The sequence below is a fragment of the Salarias fasciatus genome, assembly GCF_902148845.1.
Source record: "Salarias fasciatus chromosome 7 unlocalized genomic scaffold, fSalaFa1.1 super_scaffold_4, whole genome shotgun sequence".
NCBI classification, from domain to species: domain Eukaryota; kingdom Metazoa; phylum Chordata; class Actinopteri; order Blenniiformes; family Blenniidae; genus Salarias; species Salarias fasciatus.
In genome coordinates, this window is record NW_021941229.1 from 161,087 (window position 1) to 184,545 (window position 23,459).

General features: G+C 44.7%; 1 protein-coding gene across 2 annotated transcripts in view; it reads left to right on the top strand.

Annotated features, from left to right (window-relative positions):
* The first annotated feature begins 6,315 nt into the window (after positions 1-6,315).
* Positions 6,316-23,459, top strand: part of slc25a1b (slc25a1 solute carrier family 25 member 1b) — a 68,764-nt gene continuing 51,620 nt past the window's right edge. For both annotated transcript variants that reach the window (XM_030085375.1, XM_030085376.1), the window contains exon 1: positions 6,316-6,667. In XM_030085375.1, the coding sequence (XP_029941235.1) occupies positions 6,556-6,667 (112 nt within the window). In that variant the 5' untranslated portion in view covers positions 6,316-6,555. The remainder of the gene's footprint in view (positions 6,668-23,459) is intronic.

Here is a 23,459-nt window from a genome sequence, read left to right on the forward strand (position 1 = left end):
AGTGTCGGCCGATACCTGGTATCGGTACTCGCACATCCCTACTAAACATATCTGTTGTTCAAGCAGAAGTCCACAATCCATTAATCCAAAAATTCAAAAACAAGCCAAGGAGGAGTTTGCCAAGGACTCAGGCACAAAAACCAAGAAAAGACAGATCTGGAACAGAAACAGACACAGTAGAAACACCACAAAAACACCAGACAAAACATGAACCATTACAGACAAAACAGGTACACCAGGTCACCAGAGACCCACACCACACCAATCCACAGCTGAGATGTTGTGTACCTTGAAATGGAAATACAGTAACTTGGACATTATGTCAGTATTTGTCCAACCTACAATCAGTGAGATATTCCGAGTTGAATATCTAGCTAATTTGGGTAGATTCTCGTAAAGTGTTGTCACAATGTCGCAGAAACAACTGTTGAAAATGAAGGTGTTCTTGACTTTTCTTGCTTTACATTGCTTTCTTCGGTGGTCGGCCAGTTTGTGAAAGTTTCCTCAATCTATATCTGGGGCATGATATATTGAGAAGGTTGTAATCTGTAACGGTAGTTCCTCTCTCTGTCGCACCTCACATTGTAAAACATTAACTTCATTGTTCAAACTGCTGTGTTGCACGCGCAGTGTCACTGACTATTAATAGAAAGTCCAGATTAGGTGGAACTCATTGGCATGCCACTGAATTTGCTTCCTTCCTGCATGCTGAGTGAAACAGAGGTCTGAACTAATACCTGAACTTCAGTTTTTAAACACAACACTCATAAAATGCACCCTGTATACTGGGGTGTCAGAGAAACGTGTGAGCTGATGCGAATCTGTGCAGCTGTCAGGAAGAAGTTTTCTTCTTCCTCCAGTAACAGCAGCGTCATCCTGATCCTGTAAACAGTTTATCTTCACCCAGCTGCTGAGAGTAAACTGCTTAATGTTTCGGTGGAGGCAAGAGTCTCGTGATGGAATCATTTTCAGTGGCGGCTGGTGAAAAATACTGTTGGTGGTGCTGTGCTATATCAAGTCATATTCAACAACTGAACTGAAAGGGCGGGATATCAGTGCTCTGTGAAATAATTATTTATTCCCAATATGTTCCCTATAAATGACTTAACTTAAAACAAAGGTTTACATTCCCACATACAGCTGCACACATGAAACAGTGCATTAGCAGCAAATCGACAACACAAGTCTTATGTTTTAAGTATATTTCTTATTAGTTTTTTTTGGGGGGTGGTGGGGGGGGGGTTTGAGCCACTGGTTCTGGTCTGGTTCTACAGAAAGTTCAGTCCTCAAGTCAGCTGTGGAGGTTTGAACCATAATCACTTGGTAATAATGGCTCATTCATGAGTTCGTGGGAAAATGACCAATTTTCAAGGAGAAAAAAACTTTCTAACCCACTCGATGAATTGTGCGAACAACAATCACAGACAAAAATTCTCACTTTTGTTTCTGGAAAAGTAACAGGAGTTACTCAGACTCTAACTAACTTCAGCAAAATGAAATGGAAATAATACTTTGCAGAAAACTTCAAGGACATATTAAAGAAGAGTTTCACAGCAGAAATGCTTCACATTTAAGTTTGTGAAGAATATTTGTGCTGTTAATGTTCAGCTAAATGAGCCACGGCTTATTTAATTCCACAGAAAAATATACAAATCAACATATTTTCTGCTCTTAGGAGACATTCATACGGAGCCCCAGACATGACATGGTAAAAATAAAATTAATTTGTGGCCACAAAATAATAAATCGTGCACACAAATTACTAATTTGTGGCCACGAAATGATAAATCCTTCACATGAAATACTAATTCGTGGCCATGAAATAGGTATATTCATATACTGAACAGTCCAGTAAAGTTGGCAGCATATTGACAGATACGGACATTCGGTCTCAATAACTCTTTAAAGCTCCCATATTCTGCTATTTTTCAGTCACATCATATAGATCTCAGAAGCCCAAAAACATAGTATTTAAGTTTGTTCGCCCCAAATTCATTCTATGTTCGGAGTTTCAGCGGTCTAAAAAGTGGCTCTGAGGAGCCTCCTCCGAACAGGCTTTATCTGAGCCTGCTTTCCAGTATGCACTTGAACGTATCTGGCCACGCCCACTCTCTCACACACACACACATGGCGGGGACACAGAGTTAAATCATTTGCTGACGTCATGTAGGGGAAAACTCCAAACGAGTGTTTGAGCACACATTTGCTGAAAGGTGGAGCAAGCGAGAATAGACTTTTCTCATTTTGGGGGGTTTGTGGACACATATTACTGTTACAAAGCCATTGCAAAGTGAATTTTGCATAATATGGGAGCTTTAACAAAACATCAGTAACATACAAAGGAGCCTCCATCCCATCGTTGTGAGGTGGACGACATGCTACAAGCTCATATTTATTAAAAGTATCGGTCTATCAAGCAGCAGAAACAACAGTGACTTCTCTGAGCTGGGTAGTGCTGCGGGGATCAGAGACCATCTGCAATTCACAAGACGCTGCAACAGTGAAGACTAGAGAGAAAGATAAGATAGAGCAGGGGTCGGCAATTAGATTTGGCATCGGGCCACTTTCTTTTTGGGCACTTGAATTGCGGGCCGTGCGTCCATCCGCAGACTGGAGAGCGCGGGGGGGGGGGTGGGTAGATTGGCGGTAGCGGTGGCATACATCCGCAGATCGGGTGGTGAGGGGATAACGGCGGCGGCGGCCAACGCATGCATCCGCAGACCGGGAGGGGGGGGTGTCTTGTGGCAACGACGGAGGCATGCACCCGGTCTGCGGAGGGAGAACCGTCAGTTCGGGGTGCGTGCCGCGTGACGCTCCAGGGCCTGGGCCGGGGTAATGCGTGCGTGCGTTTGTTTGTTTTTGTTTTTGTGTGCGTGCGTGTGTGCGTGCCCATGTTGGAATCCTCTCGCGGGCCGGATTGGATGGTTTGGTGGGCCACATTTGGCCCGTGAGATATAGACCACTGAGATATAGATTGAATCCAGATCCCAATTAATGTCAAATCAATTACAAGGAATGTTTATCTGCACTGATCATACAGTGATTTGATATAAATATAAAATAAATTATAAATTATATGCAGAAATGTAATCACACATTTTGAGTGCGTCACAGCAGCACCATAAAAAGCACATCCAAACGTGTGTGCGTTCCGGGAATGGTGTGCTGTGACTTTTCTCAGTGTTTCAGCAAATGAATTCAGAGAAAATTGTCAATAAGTGGGAATTTTTTCCCGATGTAAGCGGATAAGGACTGACTGAAGAAAATCATCCCTTGTGCCTCGCCATACTTTCATATAGAAATGTGATTAAAACATCAAAACATTGCGATATTTGTCCTCTATCCAGATGTGAAAACCTCACTTTAATGTCTTCTACCGAATTTAAACTGTGAGCTTTAAAGTTTGGAATTTCGGCCATTTTTTGGAGTGTAATATGGGAGAGTGGCAGTTAGAGTGACAGAGGCTCTCCATTCACGCTGGGCTCCGGTCCGGCTCCGGTACAGAATTACCGCAGCACTGTCACTACACTGCCTCCAGTGCCTCTGCGTCTGCTGAAGGAGGCTGCCAGATCTGTTGCGCTTTCAGCCCAAGCATAATGTTAAAACCGTCCAACAGAAAGCAGCCCAAACCTCCATCTGCACGTTAAAACCGTAAAAACTTTATTTGCATCATAAAAAAACACATCACAAGCACATAACCATTTCATCAACCCACCCGACATGTTCGAAAGAAGCCTGATTTGGCAGAAAGCCGCCCAATCTGGCAACGCAGAGCCGCTCCGGTCATAGAGCTATTTCTTGTGCAATTTTGGCGTTGTTTGACTTTCCTGCAGTGACGAAGTAGAAAATAGTTCATTCTTCTAATGCGTATAATGACTACATCGCGTTGTTTGTTGTGTATTCTAGCAGAATTAAAAAAAAAACTAATGTTAAGACAAAAACACGAAACAGGTTTTATTTAGAAATCTCTTATTTTGGAAGATGTATCTACTTTCCTTCGCGCAACCGACTTGCTTATGTTGAGATTGGTAGGGTAGGGCTCCGGCATCGGGAAAAATAGGATACTTGTGGAAAGTTTCTGGACTGTGGACGGGCTCCGTAGCGCTGCCAGAGCCAGACGGCAGCCGCACCGTGGCCGCTGTGAACCGCAGCACTGGTTTTAATGACTTAGTTGCGGTGTCCGGACCGGAGCCGCACCGCATCCAGTGTGAGCCTAGTGTAAAACAAAAAGAAAAACACTTCTCTTGTCCCCATGGCCACATTTCTGCCTTAATCTGAGTGCAGCTGGTCTCCATGGCAACACAGACACCTGCTGGGTGCAGCTGGTCTCCATGGGAACACACACTCGCAGACTCTGTCATGGCTGCTCTCAGCTCAGAGCTCATAGTGAATATGGAGGAGTTATACAAACACACACACTCAAACAGAGAGACTGCACTCAGCAGCAGCTGGAAGCACAAGGTAAAAGTTCCTCTGGAACTTTGTAGTTTCATATACAAGCATAAAAATCTGAAATATTTGTGTGGAAAAATGATTGAACAAGTAACTATTTAAAGGGGAAAAGTCCAGCTTGACAACAGAAAGTGTTTTTTAATATGCTCACAGTAAATGAATTAAATATGTGCTTAACACACAACGCTCTCCCTCTCTCTCTCTCTCTCTCACACACACACACACACACACACAGAAACACAGAGAGAGAGAGAGAGAGAGAGAGAGAGAGAGAGAGAGAGAGAGAGAGAGAGAGAGAGAGAGAGAGAGAGGGAACTTCAGTATGTGTCAAAGAAATACATGATTTTCAACATACCGTATTGGCCCGAATATAAGACAATGTTTTTTTCCAGAAATTGCATCCTCAAAAGTGGGGTCGTGTTATAATCGCGGACTTACGGTAGATGGTCAATACGCATCCGCGCCGCTAGATGGAGCCAAAGTATCACTGAGCAGAGAGCGAGTGGAGCGATGAAATGAGATCAGATGATCTGATGAAAAATGGCGGATCATCTGGAACAAAGGGGCTGAACGCTGGACAACTGAGCAAACAACAGAGGAGAAGTTATGATACCAACTTTAAACTGATGGTGATCAACGCAGCAGAGTCATCAAACTACTGCCAAGCCGCCAGGAGGTCTGGTGGAGCAGAGCCTCGTTCTTATTGGAGAGCACAGAAAAAACACTCCAGATGCTAACGCTATGAGAAAAGCTTTCCGTGGTCCTGAGAGACGCTTCAGAGAGACTGATAGAAGGGAGAGTGAATACGTCTCTGAAAGACGGACAGACGGAATGTCCACCACCAGAGCCTGATTCAGCTGAAGGACCTGGACAGTTATTTACATCATTTATGAGGGTCTAAGGCGGTGGTTGCTTCGTTTTGTCTCGTTACTGTGAATTTGACATATTAATATTATGCTTATTCACTGTTTTTATTTTTACCAATCAATGTGTAATCTTGAAGCCCTCTGAGGCAGCTGTTGTTGTGATACTGGGCTATACAAAAGAAAATGATTGATTGATTTATGCAGTTGTGACCCCTTGAGGTTCTTATTTGTTGCTTATTGTTTCTTATTTTGAGAAAGAGAATATATTTTTTATTCAATACTGTAGTAATATTTTTTTCATTTTATATCTCTTGAAATGTTATCTCAGTTGTGAGTTTTTGAGTTTATAATAATTGTGTAATAAAAAGTTGTTTTATGAGTGACCTTACTGTCTTCAGCATTTTTTTTTCTCACAAAACGATCTTTGAAAATAGGGGTCGTGTTATAATCAGAGTCGTCTTATATTCGGGCCAATACGGTAAATGTCATAAATGTTGCCAAAATATTCCCAAAGGTCAGAACTTTAGCAGGAGGTCTGTGCTGCCCTCTGGTGGCTATTTCAGGTACAACGACAACCAAGTGTATTTTTAAAATGGAGAATATCATTAACAGTAATCTTCTGTCATTCACCCCAGAGGTTTCAAGCATTTTATAAGTCTTGGTCAAGCTTTGGTTTTGACTCGGTTTCGGACCTAACCATGATTATGTCAAATAAAGCATGCCACTTTGTTTTTACTGCAAACTAAGTTTGTTCAGAATAGGACAAGACTAAAAGAAGTCCATATTAAAAGTTTGTATTTCACCTCTAATGTCTTATCTTGTGTGTGTGTGCGTGTGTGTGTGTGTGTGTGTGTGTGTTGTCGCTTCAGGAACTCTCCAGTCCTCCTTAAATCTTCCCTCCATGAACATGGCGGGCGGGGGGTGGGGGTGTTCCGTCCTGCCCCGCCCTGAACCAACACTATCAGCTCACACACACACACACACACACACACACACACACACACACACACACACACACACACACACACACACACACACACACGTGTGCGTCTGTGTGCTTCACTGTCAAAAGTACACGCATTATCTGGTTGAGATCGTAGAGTCCAATGGTCAGCAGCGGGCGGCTGTCGGCAGCTCCGCTCCCCGAGCCGTCACGCACACTGAGCCGCCGCACGGCACCGCACCGCACCGCACCGCACCGCTCCGCCGCTGAAGTTAGGCCGGGGGACCTGCAGGCATGTCCGGGAACAGCACATTCGTGAGCCCCTTCTACTCACCGCGGTGTTTGGCCGCCGCCGCCCCGGCGGGCAGAGCCCAGCTCACCCACCCCGGGAAGGCCATCCTGGCAGGTAGGACAACTTTCCACAACTTCCTCCAACTTCCAGACCTCCGGTCTGCGTGCACGACAGGGCCGCGTCCAGCCTGCACCGGGCCCGGGCCGGGCGCTGCTGTTGCTGCAGGGTCCCTGGCTTCATGGCAGGGTGCAGAAAATTACATTTTCCACAACAAATTCCTGTAACTGCAAGTAGCTCATTACAAATTCACACATTACTGTGAGTAAGGAGTGTTTTACCCATCTTTTTAAAAATGTAAGTCATACTGAATAATGCCAATTTAATGTAGGAATTATTCATCTTGCATTATAAATACATTATTGTAACAAAGTACAATTTTCATGAGTAACTTTTTCAGGTGAGTATATGTATTCCTATCTAAGTACCCTTTAAATGTAATGTACTTAATTAATTTTAGTAGTGCAGTAATAGAGTACACTACAGTACCATATTTTTGGGGCCATAAGGCACACCAAATTATAATGCGCAGCATCAATGAATGTGTCAGTATTAGCCCTGCATTCATAGATCAGACACACCGGGTATTATAAGGCACACCAGGTAATAATGTAATGTCCAGCGGTCCGGTTAAAGGAAGACAAGTTGGATGTCTTGATGTTTATTGAGGTATTGACTGTGACTGTAACCACACCAACACTACAGCAAAATGACAGTGTGCGTTCACGCCAGACGCGTTGCCAGCGTCACGGCGTTGCTTTTACATTCAAAGTCTCCGGTGGACGAGCTTCAACGGGCCTAACGCGCGTCAGGCGCTTTTCGAGCGTGGCTTTCCGAGTGTTTCGAGCGTTGGCGACGTGCGTCACGCATTGCAGGCGTCAATGCCTGAAGTTGGGAAAATTGAACATTGGAAGCGTCAGCGCGCGTCATCCAATCACAGACGAGCGCTCTGAGCGCTGATGCGGGCCAGAAGCTCGTCAAACTGGGCCCGGGAGAGGCGGAAGTACCGCTGAAAGCGAACCTCATCCTCACGCTGGCCCCGCGATCTGGGTCCGGCCCCGGAGGGTGTGAGAAACTCTGCGCTCGCCGGCGGGCCCGCCGCTGGGGTGGCGCACCGCACCTGGGGGCCCGGGGGTCCGCCGCCGGACCTCCGGGACCGACTCGGTGCGACGCCCGGGGCGGCCCGCTCCGTAGGACCGCTGGGTGAGACCGCGCGTCTCGGTCCTGCTGCGGGTCGCCGGTCGGAGAGGCGGGGGGCGGCCGGCGGTGTGATCCGCGTCGCCCGCCGCCAAAGCCCGACCGGGCCCGGAGGCCGGGCCGCCGGGTCGGGGGAACAGCCCATCACGGCCACGGCGCCGGGCGCGGTGCTGGGCGGGGGGCCCCGGGGCGGGTCCAGGGTTCCTGTGTGCTCTGCTTCACTCCTGCTTCTCCGACTCCTCCTGCTGGAGCCGCTCACCGCGGCTGGCTCACATATCGCCGAATTTGTCCGAACAAAATCATAAACAGTTGGTATTCGGACAAACAAACGACACACTCGGGCTCTAAACCACCACTTTGTCGCCTAAATTTAAAAAAAAATCTCGATAAAGTTATACATTTGAAGAGTTTAGAGCTAAAGTGAAATCAGCTTTAGCAGATCGATTTCGGCACCGATTCCGCCACTGTCAACATGAAGACAGGACACAAGCTCCTCCCACTCCCGCCAGTGAGCTGACGCGCGTCGCCAGCGTTGCAAACGTTATGTGCAATTTGAACACGCGTTGAATTCCACACTTTACACGCATCAACTTTGAGGCGTCAGTGACGCCCGTGACGCTTGCAACGCGTCCGGTGTGAACGCACCATGACCCCTAAATTCCACTGCATGCGCTCCGCTCCGCTCCGCTCGCCGCAGCAAATACTTTACTATCTTAATGACTGTAGCTGATTCCACAGCCTGCGCCCCGCTCCGCTCCGTCAGTCCACAATAGAGCCGAGGTCTGTTTCTCTCTCCGGTCCGGTCCGTCCAGGTCTCCGGACGCATAAATGTCCACAGTTCAGATGCACCAAACAGGAAAGAGAACTCCAACAACCTCCAGCTGTATACAAAATAAAATCATTTTTTTTTTATTAAAAACTTTAAACTGTTTAAAGATGTTTTATTTGTCCTCACATTAATTTTCAGATATATCACGAATAGACATACCATACTGATTCAAATGTACACTTTAAAAAGCGGGCAAACAAAAACTAAAACACACTATCAAGTTTTATATGACAAACTTCTGTTTTGTCTGTAATCAAGCTGTAGTTGAACGTTTCTGAATGTTTACACAGCTGCATGTACGGCCCATTTGCAGGCTATTGTCCATAAATTTAGTGTTTTCTACAAAATACATATTCAGGACCATGTATGCATTTTATTCTGAATGGCCTGAATGTCAACATCCTGTCGCACGAAATTCAGAGTGTTGAAGCACAACAACCAGGATGAAGAGACGCTGATTTTGGAAGTGGAGAATCATAACATTTTATATGACCCCAGTCATCCTTTCTACAGGATGTACAGAGAAAGACGCCAGACTGCTCAGCTTCTGGAGGTCGATGCTAAATAGCGCAGCGCTGCTCTGCTTCTCCGGCCGGCGGAACAGAGACGCAGCGGAGCAGAGCGGAGCGGAGGGTTCTGACAAAACGGAGCGGAGCTGAGCGGAACGCAGCACAAACGGACGCAGTGGAATTTAGGGGTAACCTGAAGAAAAAACAGCCGAGAGGCTGCTCTCTTTCCACTTCTCTGACACACACGCCCCAGCAGTGCACTCAGGGAACCTGAAAGCATAACATATCAATCACACAACAGAAGTTAGGCTACTTTCATACCAGGAAAGTCCGAGACTCGGCTCTCCTGTGTAGGTGTGGGCCGAGAATTTTCGCACTTTTTTTTGGTTCGGCTTGGATAAGTCCTGGTCAAAAGTGACTCCCAGGTTCCTCTCAGTGGCCACGTTTCCATGGGCCCTGTATAATTGGATTTTAAGGCGAAGCGGATTGGAAATGGGCCATATAAACGCCCGAGTGGATCCGCTTCTCTCGGAGTGGATTGTATTTCGGATCCGATTGTACGAGGTGGTGTACACCGATCGACAGTCCGCTCCATGTCTCATGTATACGGTCCTAGATAGCAGAGCAGATTAAACAGGGGTTTGTTTGTTCTGCGCATACGTTCCTTTGTACGTAGTGACGTGTGACGTGAGCAGTCAGCGGGAAGCAGGAAAGTCAAAAACAAGCAGAAGAACTCGACGGTGGTTGAAAAAAACTTTTTAAATAAAAACCTCAAGAGAACAAACACTGACGGGGCGAGATGGCCACAAATCACGCAACAGCGAGTTGTTCCAAGAGCTCCGTAGCAGACTACTAAAGGACTGCCCGGCCAGGGTTCTGGATCAACTGGTTCCCATGTTAACAAGTGACGGATTTCTGTGTAAACACATTCTGGTAACAGCAGATGTTAAAATAAGACTCAAAAAATGCTCTAAACTTATACATTTACTGTAACTGTAGATAATCAGCGTTCTCTAGAACCACTACAAGTTTCAGTCAGTTTTCAACATCTGTTGGTCACAAGTTCACAGGGACACCAGTTAACTCGAAACATTGGCAGGTGGCGCGGAGCCCTGGTGCTAACCGCCAGGAGGTGGCGCTGGGCGGGGCGGGACTCCAGCCGTGGGAGCACTCACTCTTTGAGCAGCGTATCATGGAGATGTTGGAACTTTATTTGAGCAGATGTCCAGCAGATAAAAACACTTTGCCAGGTGCTGAGCACTGCTGCTGCAGAGCGAAAGACCTGACAGTTCCGTGAGAGACTTTGTGCGCATGTCACAGAACGCTGCTAATCCGCTGCACCCAGGGCCCTGGTGAACCAGGATTGATCGTGGATCGCTTTGTATGCCGTCCATGTATACACATGCGTTTAACGCGATTGTTTTCAATCGGATTGAACAAACACCATGTAAACTGCGCCATGTTACTGGAGGTGAAAGTAACATCATCCAGAGTCACTATTTGTCTAGAAAATTTTTCTCTCAGGTTTTTTGGCCAAATATATTAACTTCTGTTTTATCTGAGGAGAAAATTATGACTCATCCAGGTTTTTATGTCTTTAAAACAAACTTTTAGTTTGACAAGTTGATCAGTGTCATCTGGTTTCAGGGATAGGTATCATCTGTATAACAGTGGAAGTTAATGGAGTGTTTCCTGACGTCAGGCTTGGAAGCAAGATGTCTGCGAAGAAGCGTCTGTTTGGGCTGCTCACCTGCTTCTGTGCCGACTGGGTTGTTTTTGGTCGTTTTCGTTGTCATAGCAACTTTGACGGACAGCGATTGTGTCTGTGCTGTGAGGACTTATGATCGCAGCTCTCTCCTTAGAATTAAGGATTCTATGGAATGCCTCTTTAGTGACTGCAAGCAGGCGTTCCCTCCACCGTTTGTTTGCCCCCCACCTCGCAGGATTACCTGTTGCCTCTTCGTCGCCGTCCAGGTAATCGTAAGAGGAGGAAAAGAGGCTGCCGAGCCGGTGTCCAGGTCCGGGTTAAGCGTGTAATGAAGCACGCTGCTGGTGGAGGTCTTCACCGAGGCTACAGGCGGCTGCGCCCCATTCCTCTCCTGCGGGACACGACCGACGCCGCAGACGTCCTTCCACTTCTTGCAGCCTCTCTGCATGGCCGTGCTCCTTTCCTGCAGCGCTGAACGCGCTCCATGGTCGTCGGTTTTTCGCCGATTCCCAGTGTTTACATCCCCGGAGCAGCGTGGGTCCTGCCGCCGGTCCAGCTGGTCGTCACGTGACCGTGGGAGATGCCTGCAGCCAATCCCGCTGCACGCAGCTGGCTGCACGGACTCGCCATCCCTCTCATCGTGCAGGATCGGATTATTTAATTCACGCTCGATAGCAAACAAAGCCTTCTCCCTTAATGAGCTTTTCATCAGGGAAACACCCCAAATAATTTGCCTTGCTGAAACGTGGCAGGAGGATGAGTTCATTCTTTAAATGAACTGTGTCCTGAGGCTGTCTGGCTCTGGGAGGCCCCGCCCCTGCCGCCGTGGAGGAGGTCTGGCCGTGGTGCACCGGGACACTGAGCACTTCTCATCCTTTGAAGCACTTATGATCAAAGTTGGCACCTCAGACATGTTTTATTGTATTTTAATCTATCGCCCTCCGGGCCCTGCTGGGGGCTTTTTAAGGGATTTCTCTGACTTTTTATCATCTATAATCCGCCTGGTAAGAGTGGTGCTTATGGGTGATTTCAACTTACACATTGATGATAACACATGCAGCCCAGCAACTGAACTTTTATCCATGACTGAGGCTCTTAACTTCAGACAACATGTGTCAGGCCCCACCCACACCAAACGTCACACTCTGGACCTCGTTTTTTCTTTGGGTCTGCATGTTGACAATGTCTGTGTAGAAGATGTGCATCTGAGTGACCATCACTGTGTCTTCTTTGAACCAAGCGCCCCACCTGAGTCCAGGTGTGTTCCATCTCAGTCAGAGAGGAGGATTACCACAGAGGCAACAGCCACGCATTTCTGTGATAGGTTCGACCCTTCTCTCTTTAATGACTGCACTGACATTGATGATTTTATGCACTGTTTTAACAGTCACTGTGGGTCTATTCTGGGTCAAGTAGCACCACTTAAAACTAATAATGTGTGCCGCAAACAGTCCAGTCCCTGGATCAATGATGCAATTTTGAGTCTAAGGAGAACATGTCGCCAAACTGAATGTTTGTGGAAATCTACGAAACTGGAGGTCCACAGGCTTCATTTAAGGGACCTCATAGCTTCCTTAAGATGTTAGAGGAGGCTCAGGCGACCTATTTTCATCAGCTCATTTCCTCCCAGGGTTTCCGCTATAAAAAAATGGCAGCAGACAACGTGACCGGCAGGTTTTCAATTTACCGGACAAGCGTTTGATTTCCCAGTCAAATATTATTTTAATTTATTGAGCTTAAAAGCTTCTGCGAGGCTCGGCTCACCTTCAAGTTGTCCAGAACTCCGCTGCATGGCTCCTGACCCGCAGTCGTAGGAGAGCCCATATAAGTCCAATTCTTAAGGACCTACACCTATCCTGTTTCATTCAGGATACATTTTAAAATCTTGGTATTGACGTTTCGGGCTCTACACGAGCAGGCACCGGATTACATCAGGGGCCTGATCCAGCCCTATGTTTCCACTCGCTGCTTGAGGTCCTCTAACCAAATCTGCTAATGGTTCCCCGCACATGTTTTAAAACTCGTGGGGATAGATCATTTAAAGGGGATATTGATCGGCCGGTTTTGCTCATTCGTATTTAATTTCTAGCCCCCCCTCATATTTAAAGCCACTTTACATCATTAAATGTTTCACATGCTGTTTCAAGTATGTAACTTTGCTGACACCTCAAGTACAGCTGAAGTGCCTTAAAGGTCTAATACAGGATTTTCTCGAAAAGACGAAGCCAATCATCTGTTACTCACTTTCTGAACAACGCCATGCTCCAGACCATCGCCCGGCTCTCCTGCTTCTCCCAGGAAACGCGGAAGCGTGCGAGCGCGACCTCCTCTTCTCCGGCGTGCACGGCTCTGTTTACAGTTTCTGCGATCGGCCTCGCTCATACATAAAGCTTGTTTTCCAAAACAGTTCCAGTTTCATTATGTCAGACTCGCCATCGGTCAGTACTAGCTCAGAAGCTCACGGCTACAGAAACACTCAGAAGCTTGTTGGGCGCCAGCACGTAGAACCGCCTTATGAAAGCAGCTCGTCAGAATGATTGACAAACAGACCCACCAGTTATTTAGGTGATCCACCCGGAACTCAAAGCAAATAGAAAATCCTGTATTACACCTGTAGTCATTGCTGCATAAATCATTAGGCTCAGGTCTCACATGTTGCTCAGAGTGAACTTCTGCTTTCTGGAGTCAATAAGTTACAGGAGACTGAAGTTCGCTGTAAGCCAATCATTACCGATTGGGTCACAACGTCTTTGTTCTCCTCAAACATCGTAGTTTTAACAGGTCAGATCCGTGGGGTCTCTGCCCTCGGAGGATCTGGGGCCTCGAAGGCTGGAGCAGGGCTGCACACAGCTGAACAGGGATCCAGACTTCACGGTCTCTCCTTTCAGCAGCCAAATCAATTCAGACAATAAATTAGAATCCTGAGATTGATTCCAGCAACCTGTGACCCTTAACAGGATGAGTGGTTCAGAAAATGAATGAATGACTGAAAATGTATTAAAGCTAACATGAATTCGCATTAAAGAAAAATGAATAGTTGTAACTTTCTGAAATTTGGAGTTATCTCTGAAGTAAATATAATGAAATTTCATTGTTGGAAATTTGATGAAGTTTAATGAAATTAAAATAAACTGATTTTTTTTCTAAACCAACAGCTTATTTTCAGCTAAATTATTCATTAGCATAAACTGAATTAAATAGAAAAAAGTTAAAGTAAGAAATAATCCAAATTATACGTGCACATAGTACAAAGTGAGCAGGTTGGAAAATAAGGAATGTTTTAATTTTCTAACAACTCTTAAATCATTGAATAAATCAATCAATTGATAAGTAAAAAAAAAAAAATCAGATAAAATGTGAATAAAATATAAACAAATCAATAATTGTAAACATGTGAAAATTTTACAATTTTTTTCTTCCTTTTTTACTTTTCAGCGATCTTTTTTCTGGACAAATTAATTTAGTTTGAAATGAACTGGAATATGTTATTGGGACTTCAAAGTTACTAAATGTTTGGACCAAGATAGGTCACAGTGAGCAGATGTAACAGAAGAAAGTTTGTTTTTGGTTTTTTTTATAACTTTTCAGCAAATAAACTAATGGCTAGTTCATGAAGTGTTGATTATATTCATTTATTATTTTTTTTATGGATGAATTTAAAACTCTACGGACAGTAGAAATAGTCAAATAATTGACAATTGTGTGGAAGATGTTTATTTTCTTCTGAGAACTCCCAAACAGTTTTTTTGCCTTAACCCCTTAAGCTCAGACCGGTCAATTTCTCCCGATGCATTTATCAATTATCCAGACGCATTTTGCATATTCCACAGACGTACTATGTACCGTTAGAAAGCTGATATTCTCATGAATCCGCTGGTATAAACCACTTTCAGATGTGATTACCACAGCGGGTAATATCAACACATTTGTCCAACATACAGCAAATTAAGTAAACAGCGCAACTCACCTTTGGAGGCTCATAACTGATCACAGACGATCCATAATCCAGATAATCCAGCAAAAACTGCCACAGTACAAACGTATGCATCCAGGCAAAGCTAGAAAGTATAGCCTTTTGTCCAAAACATGTCTTGAAATAAGCAAATAATCCAGAATTAGACGCGCCACCGCGCGCGCACGCGGCGCGTCTCTCCGAGTGCGCGTCCGATAATAATCCATTTTTTTATCAGATAAAAACATCCAGACGTCTCTCCCTCGTGCTGAGGATATCCAATATGGCGACTGATCTGTTTCCGTTGCTTATTCGTCATATTTCAACCAATCAAGTGACTCATCCCGCCCTCCGATGGCTAACCAGCCAACCGCTGCCGAAACTGATGGAGCCACGTCATCGGTCGTCATCACTCGTATCATCAACGTATTCTGAGCCAATCACGTCGGTGGAAACGTTTGACTGACAGGGCTGGTAGCCAATGAGCTTGCTGAATGGCTGGCTGGCCCGCGAGCGGGGTTTTGTGACTTCTCAGACATCTGCTGAGGGATGCACCTGCTGTCTATCCCTGCTCCTCTCAGTCTGAGGGCCTTATCCCACACTGAAGCCTATCTGAAGTGATTTTTTGAGTACTTTATGAGTTTTTGGAGTGAAAATAATGTAAAAACGGGCCAAAAACCAACATATACCATTGTACAGAGGGCATCCAGAGGGTATACAGAGGATGTCCAAAATTGACCCAGCCGGAGCATAGCAGTACAAATACATGTGTGAAACACTCATTTCTTGTGTTACTGCTGTGACATTTTGACCTGAACTATGTAAGACCCCAGGCTTTAGCAAAATTGTGTTTTCAAGCTCCCACAGTGCTGCCACACTTATTTCCAGGTGTTTTATGAGGGAAAAAATTCAGGCGAGAATGAAATTCATCCTAATTCAGTGTGCTGCAACATAAATAAATCTGTGGCAGTCGCACCTAGAGTAATTCTGACTGCACTGGGTGAAAATACAGGTTGTCAGCTTTCAAATGAGACCCCAACCATGCATGTACTCCAAACAGTTCAAGAACAGCATTCAGTTTACTTTGGGTACGTCTTTAGTTGAACTTTTAGGCGAAAATGGCCCCGAGCTTAAATTAAAGCTCGTGTCTGGAGTTTTGAAAGAGAGAGGTTTTTTTTTTTTAACCCAATGTCTCAAGGCTCCGCCCTCCCTCTGCTTTCATGAGCGACCAAGCCACGCCCCTTTAATTGTGCACGCTATTATCCGTCGGGTGAAAATAAGAGCCTCTGAGTCCTACAGCATCCTCCATGTTGAGCTGTTTCCGGTGGATGTTCAGCAGACGGTGGATATATCTGCTGCGGAGCTAACTCTCCTCTGCTGGGCGAGCGGCCGTGCTCTCTGACTGCAGGCGCTTTTTCGGATAACATGGGGTCTATGAGACAAAGGCGGCGCTCATAAATACATTTTTATATTGCTTTATGCTAATATTATACTATAGTATCGAACCAGACTGACACATTGAAGCTCTGTTGAACATACATTGTTGTGTACATACGTTGGAAGCGAACGGAAACTCTGGACACCAGCTTTAATTAAAGAAAATGTAATTAAATGTATTCATATGAAATTCACCTAATTGAAAGCAATATGTCTTCTGCTGTAAATAAATGAATGTCCAGGATGAAACAGACCAAAGTTCAAACTTTTTCACAATCATTAAAAATTCTCCTGGTGTTCAGCTCTGTGGTGGATCCAGCTGACTCTCAGTCATTTTGAGCGCCTCCTTTTTCTTTTCAGTTTTTGTAACATGTTTGCACTCCTCTGCAGCTCTGGATGTTGCACCCCCCCCCCCCCCCCCCCCCCCCCCCCTTGCCATTGCAGCCTGAGGCCCTGTGCATACAGTGCACGTTCAGAGGACCCAGGTCGTGACACTACACTACTAAGCAGTCTGTCCCGGCATTGCAACATAACTGCCACATGTGCAGGCCAGGAGCTGCAGCTTTGTGGCTCTGATTCCATCTGACATGAAAACGTGTCTCGGGGGATCTGAACACAAGTGACCAGCCCTAAAGACAAGTCTGAACAGGCATCAATACTTATTTATTCACTCAAACCACTTCACGAGGTAGTCTGGCATGCACGTGTGCACGTGTTTGCCAGTGGGACAGTATGTGGTCGAATGTGGTTGGGGACAGCATCGCAGCCGGAAAACATGTCACACGCAGTGGAGCTGGTGGTACATTTCTTCGATACATTTCTTAGATATTCTGACTTAAGGTTGTACGATATGGCCAAAAATTTTATCACGATATAGGTCTTAATTTCGGTCGATAAGATATAATTCAGATATCGATATAAATAAGAGAAAAGCCTCAGAAAAACTGTTAAAAATCATGCACATAATGTACTACCTGTAAAACTACATATTATTTATCCAGGAAGCTCCTCCAGTATAAAAATTTAGAAATAAAAACTACAATATATTAAATGTTTACCTTTAATTTTAGAAATATGAAATCACTGTCAAATAAACGGAAGTTTCACCTTTTTCAATATAAATAGCTTAGCTTTAACTTTATACTTAAAGATGCATTAAGGAGTTTTTCCAACTTTAAAAATACTTATTTTCCACCATAAATATGTTCCACATTTTTAATGATGTGTGCAATGTGCCCTGACATATTCATTACCAGTACCTCTAACAGCGCTAAACTGTCACTTGAAAGTTGCAGTGCCCGGTCGGCACCAGTATTTTTTGGGGGAGAATTTGAAAGGAATGACGTAATGCGCACGGTTAAGGTTCGCAATGGTTAAGTTTCGCTTTGTCTGCCATTACTCCGCCAGATGCTTAGTGAGCAACAACTGAGCAGGATCTTCCAGAAAGTCAGAACAGACTGGCTTCTAGCACTGCCACAGCTCCACACAGACTCCACCAGGGAGAAGAAACTTAAATCTTACTTGAGCGCTTCTAAATGAGCGAGGAAGGAATTCCCCTCTTCCGTGCACGCAAGCCACTGGCACGAGTTTTTCACTAAGCTGCATTACGCCCAAGGCCTGCAGGGGGCGCTGTTTCAAATGAAACGTGCAAACTCCTTAAGGCACCTTTAAGTTTCATTTTGTCCGCCATTACTCCGCCAGAGGCTTAACGAGCAACAACTGAGCAGTATGAGGATGGATCTTCCAGAAAGTAAGAAAGGACCAGCTTCTAGCACTGCCACAGCTCCAGCACAGACCCACCGGGCAGAAGAAACTTAAATTTTACTCGAGCGCTACTAAAAGAGCGAGGAAGGAGTTCCCTCTTCCGTGGACGCAAGCCACAGACACGAGCATTTCATTAAGCCTGCAGGGACCGATGTTTCGCAAACTCCTTAATGCACCTTTAAATACAGTTATGTTATTGTTATAGAGTCAAACAAAGGTGCTTCAACTAGCAAGAAAAATAAAAGTGCTCAGAATTACTGAATAAACAGAAAAAAGAGTGAGCAACAACAAACATAAATATTACTGGGACAGGGAATTGAAATAACTGCCATACACTCAACTTTTCAATATTAATACCTTTAAATTTTAAACTACAACACAGTTTTTCTTATAGATTTAAACAAAGGTGCTCTACCATGAAGAAAAATAAAAGTGCTCAGAATTACTAAGGTCAAAGGTGCATTAAGGAGTTTGCACGTTTTATGCGAAACAGCGCCCCCTGCAGGCCTTGGGCGTAATGCAGCTTAGTGAAAAACTCGTGCCGGTGGCTCGCGTGCACGGAAGAGGGGAACTCCTTCCTCGCTCGTTTAGTAGCGCTCCAGTAAAATGTAAGTGTCTTCTCCCTGGTGGAGTCTGTGTGGAGCTGCAGTGCTAGAAGCCAGTCTGTTCTGACTTTCTGGAAGATCCTGCTCAGTTGTTGCTCACTAAGCATCTGGCGGAGTAATGGCAGACAAATCGAAACTCAAGGAGCCGGAGTGCGCATTACGTCATTCCTTTCAAATTCTCCCCAAAAAACTCTGGAGCCGGACCGGCACTGTGACTTTCAAGTGACAGTTTAGCCTGTTAGAGGTTCTGGTGATGAATATGTCAGGGAACATTGTACACAGCATTAAAAATGTGTAACATATTTATGGTGGAAAATAAGTATTTTTAAGGTTGTAAAACTTCTTAATGCACCTTTATGTACAGAATTACGTAAGGTTGTGGTGATTATGGTGACACTGCAGCGAATCCCTGTACTGTTTTTTTTTTTTTTTTTTTTTTTTGTGGTATTTGTCTTCACTGTTGCAGCGTCTTGTAAATTGTAGACGGGCCCTTAAACACAGTCCCTTAGCACTACCGGCTGCTCATATAAATCAATATTGTTTCTGATACTTGATCGACTGATACTTTAAATAAAAATGAGCTTGTAGCATGTAGTCCACCTCACAACGATGAGATGGAGGCGCCATTTGTATGTTACTGACGTTTTATTAAAGAATAATAACAAATAATAATAATGCATTGGTTTTATATAGCGCTTTTCTGGACACTCAAAGACGCTTTACATTTCATTATTCATTCTCTCCATACTGGGTGGTGGTAAGCTACTGCTGTAGCCACAGCTGTCCTGGGGCAGACTGACGGAAGCGAGGCTGCCAGTCTGCGCCATCGGCCCCTCCCACCACCAACACAGCAAATTTTCCAGTGTTGAATTAACTCTGAAAGCGGACAAAGAGGGAAGGTTAACTTCATCAAAAAAACACCTCCTTTTCATTGATGTATTCTGACACTCCGCTGTGTACAGTTTTTGATAGAACTCTTTCATTATATTACAAATACTTTTGGTTTTGAAATGTCGGGTACCTGTACTATCCTTGAGAGATGATGTTGTGGTAGGACCAGTCTGGCCTCTAGCCAGTCAGGCAAGTAGCCTGCCAGGTTTGTTACCAGATGTAAATAATCGATGCTTGGCAAAAAAAAAAATTACAGATTCTGCTTTTTGAGTCAGCAAATGGTCCAGCGCCGATCGAGCAGCTTCCAGGTTTTTAACAACTTTTGTGGAAAAAGAGGTTTGAAGCTCTCTATCAAGACTTTGGATTTGTTGTTCAAGATCTGTTTTGATAAGGTAGTTTTTCTCTTTGTTACTGTGTAAGAGATTATTGATCCCCTCATAAAAGCTTTTCCAGCTTCCCCTAAGGTGGAAGCTGAAGTGTCAGGTGTATCATTTTTGGAGATGTAAAGTTTTCATTCTGCTTCCACATAAGACATAAAAGATGATTGCCGTTAGCGTAACAGTGGTCCAAAAAGGAAGCCATGCGTCTGTCTCTCTCAGAGGGGAGCATGGGCTTACCACCGGTAGTGAACAGCGCCGTGAGACGCTCCACAGGTTCGCGGCGTGTGCTCTGGTGGCTGGTTCTGAATACAGTCGACAGGTAGTCATCGTGCTGCTCGGATCTCCAGGAACTTGAATAGTCGTGGCAGCTCTGCAGGTCCCCGCCCGCTTCGGCTTAGTCGGTGACAGCGGCGGGAGTAGCTACGAAGTCATCACCGTGGTCGTTAGACGCAGAAGCCGGTGAAACAGCGCCCATAAAGGCGGCCCGGTGCTCGGTCTCTTCTGGCGGGAGAGCGAGGCAGGCCGGGCAGGAAGCCTGCTGGCTCTGATGCTGCCAGTCGAGGCAGGTGAAGCAACGCTCGTAGCGATCTTCCTCGAGCAGCGGTGTGCTGCAGCCACAGCAGTTGAAGGGCCCAACGCCAGAGGGCGAGTCGACTCGGGCGGTCTTGTCCGTCTTGAAGTCCATGATGAAAGGATTGTCTGCTCTTTAGTCTCAGCTGAGAAAGAAGAAGCGAGATTGAGGGATCCGCCCGGCTAACATAGCCATGGAGCGGGGCGGGGCATGTGCCAGCGCCCGGGCATGATTGGCGCGGCAACTCTTTTGATCGGTCTCAGTGTCTGGCTGGCGCCAAAGGAGGTTACCAATAGCGAAGGCCGCAGGTGGGCACGCACACACTCATAGAACTGTGGTTACATCTAGTAACTATTATAACATTGACATAAACTACATAAACAATTTTTGAACCTTGAATGTCCCATCCAAAACTCCCATAATACATTGCAACACCTCTACACTATTTTATACTTAATGCTATTTTACTAGTTGTTGTACTTTGTGTAAAGTGTGTACTTTGCTTAATTAAGGGCCACTTTGTGTTATTTTTAAACAAACTTCTTCAACGAGCAAAAATCATCAGCTGTACTTGCTGTTCTTTTAACTTGTTTAACCCTTGTGGGTAAACAGATACTTTTTGTCCTTTTAGGCAATGTTTTTTGGTTAACTTTTAGCCATACCTTTGACAGTATTACTCAGGAGGGAATGATTTCTTAAGACGTTTTCATGAGAACTTTTAAGATTCTGGGTTAGAATCTTTTTTAGGGGTCAAAGGTTAACTGGAGTCAAATTTACTATCCTTCGAGGTCATCAGGGGATGTAATACACCTCACCCAAAGCTACTGTAAAGAATTCAGTTCTAAAAAAAATTTAAATTTTTATTTTATTTTAAACCTTCAAATGCCATTTTGATGGCATGTCAGTGTTTTTATGGGAGAAAAAAGGCACAAAAAAGTTAATCTCAAAATAATAAATTTTAGGCTGTGTTCACACCAAAGCATTTGGGTCTACCTAAATGACGTGTTCGAGCCGGGAGCAACAGTATGAACACATTTCTCATGTTGGGTCGACCTATTTTTGGGTCGACCCGGGGCCGCCTCGAGGAGGAGGTCCCGCGGACTCTGGCTCGATCTAGATGCGGTGAGAACACGGTCGCTCCCCGGGTCCAGCCAACTTAACTCGTTTGCCGCGCTTTTGTCCGTGTGAGGCTTCCGTAACGCACGACACGAACTGAGCATGCACATCGAGCATGGCGGCGAGCCTGTCTTCCTTCTGAAAGTTGGCGATTTGTACGGCCTGCAGAAAAATCATGTACAACAGAACGACCGTTGTGGCTGCGTTCCGTCTGCGGAACGGAATCACCGCAGCACCGTCTGTCTGCAGTCCACTGGAGGAGGTTGCCAGATCTGTCGCTGACCCCCGTAAACAACAGGAAACTCGTTTAATTCAATAGAAAGCAGCCCAAACCGCTATCTCGGATAAAAATGCACGTTAAAGCTGTATTTATATAATTAAAATAAACACGTCATAAACACGTAATCATTTCATCAACCCGTCCGACATGTTCAATAAAGAAGGTTGATTTGGCAGAAACCTGCCCAATCTGGCAACACAGAGCCGCTCCGGTCAGAGAGCTGTTTTGTGCAATTTTGGTGTCGTTTACTTTTCCTGCAGTAACGAAGTACAAAAACGTTCATTCTTCTAAAGCGTATAATGACTACATCACGTTGTTTATTCTGTATTCTACCAGGAAAAGTAAAAAACGCGCCCCACGCACCATGAGTCATAGCGCATCTCGCTCCGCCCTTTTGGTTCGACGGTGAGAACACAATTCAGTTATTTATGAGGAGGCTGATTTACAAATTCACACTTCCAAAAAGGGGTCCTGGCTCGACCCAAGTCGGTATGAACACAGCCTTAGATGGCTGGGGATTTTTTTCAAAATTTATAGATATATAAATATATATAAACTTAAATAGAAGATGAGCACTGGAATTTATTTTATTAACATCATGTAATCAAATTGGCACTTAAAGGGTTGAATTCACATAAATAATTAAATTGGTGTTTCAGATTATAACTGAAGTTGACTCTTGCTTAACAAGAGGCCTTTTACGTCCTCTGATTATCTCAGAGTGCAGTAAATTAAAGAAACCCACAAAGGTTAAAAAATACCCAAGAGAAAGTACGTGAAATCAAGCTGATCCAGTATGTTCGGAAAAGATCATACCTTTGAATGAATTCCAGGGTGCATGCTGCATCATGTTGGTAGTGGAGGTTGAAGTTGTAGTAGGTGGCAAATAGTACAGCAAGGCCGAGCACAAAGGATGATCCTTCACACAGGACCTCATGGTCGATGCTTCGCATCCATCGCCGGGCTGTCTCTGCCATTGAACCTGAAAAAAGAAGACAAATAAGAAATACTTATTAGAAATTGCAAGCAAATTAACAGTTAGTTTGACCAAATATGCTAAATAAATTGAATCAATTGACAGCAAGATGTTCAGACATTTATTTTGGTTCAAGAAGCTAGTACAACTGTTGTGAGGCAATAGAAATGTAACAATCAAAATCACACAACACAACAATGAAGAAGCGTTTACCACTTTTGTGATTTTTCATTTGCTGACCAGTACAAACATTATAGCTAACATCTGATTTTTTTTAAATGTTAAGGTTGTGTTGAATGTTGAAAATGCTAAACAGAATAATGATTGGTTTTTTTTGCCAAGTATGACAGCATACAGGAGTATAGAAGAAACTGAATGATTGCTGATAAATGATGAATTCATATTTTATTCAGAAAATTATACATGCTGAAAATAATATACTTACCAGCCATGATCAAACGTGGGCTATCAGGCAGTGACACAGTCATCTGGACAATGGCTGGTGTGGCAGACACCTAGAGAAGTGAGGTAAAACACACAGAAGCAAAACGAAGTCATTAGACCTTGCAGATAGATAGTAGCTGAGAATGAACAAAGAGAAAAAACTGCAAAGAAGAGCCCTAACTATCATACA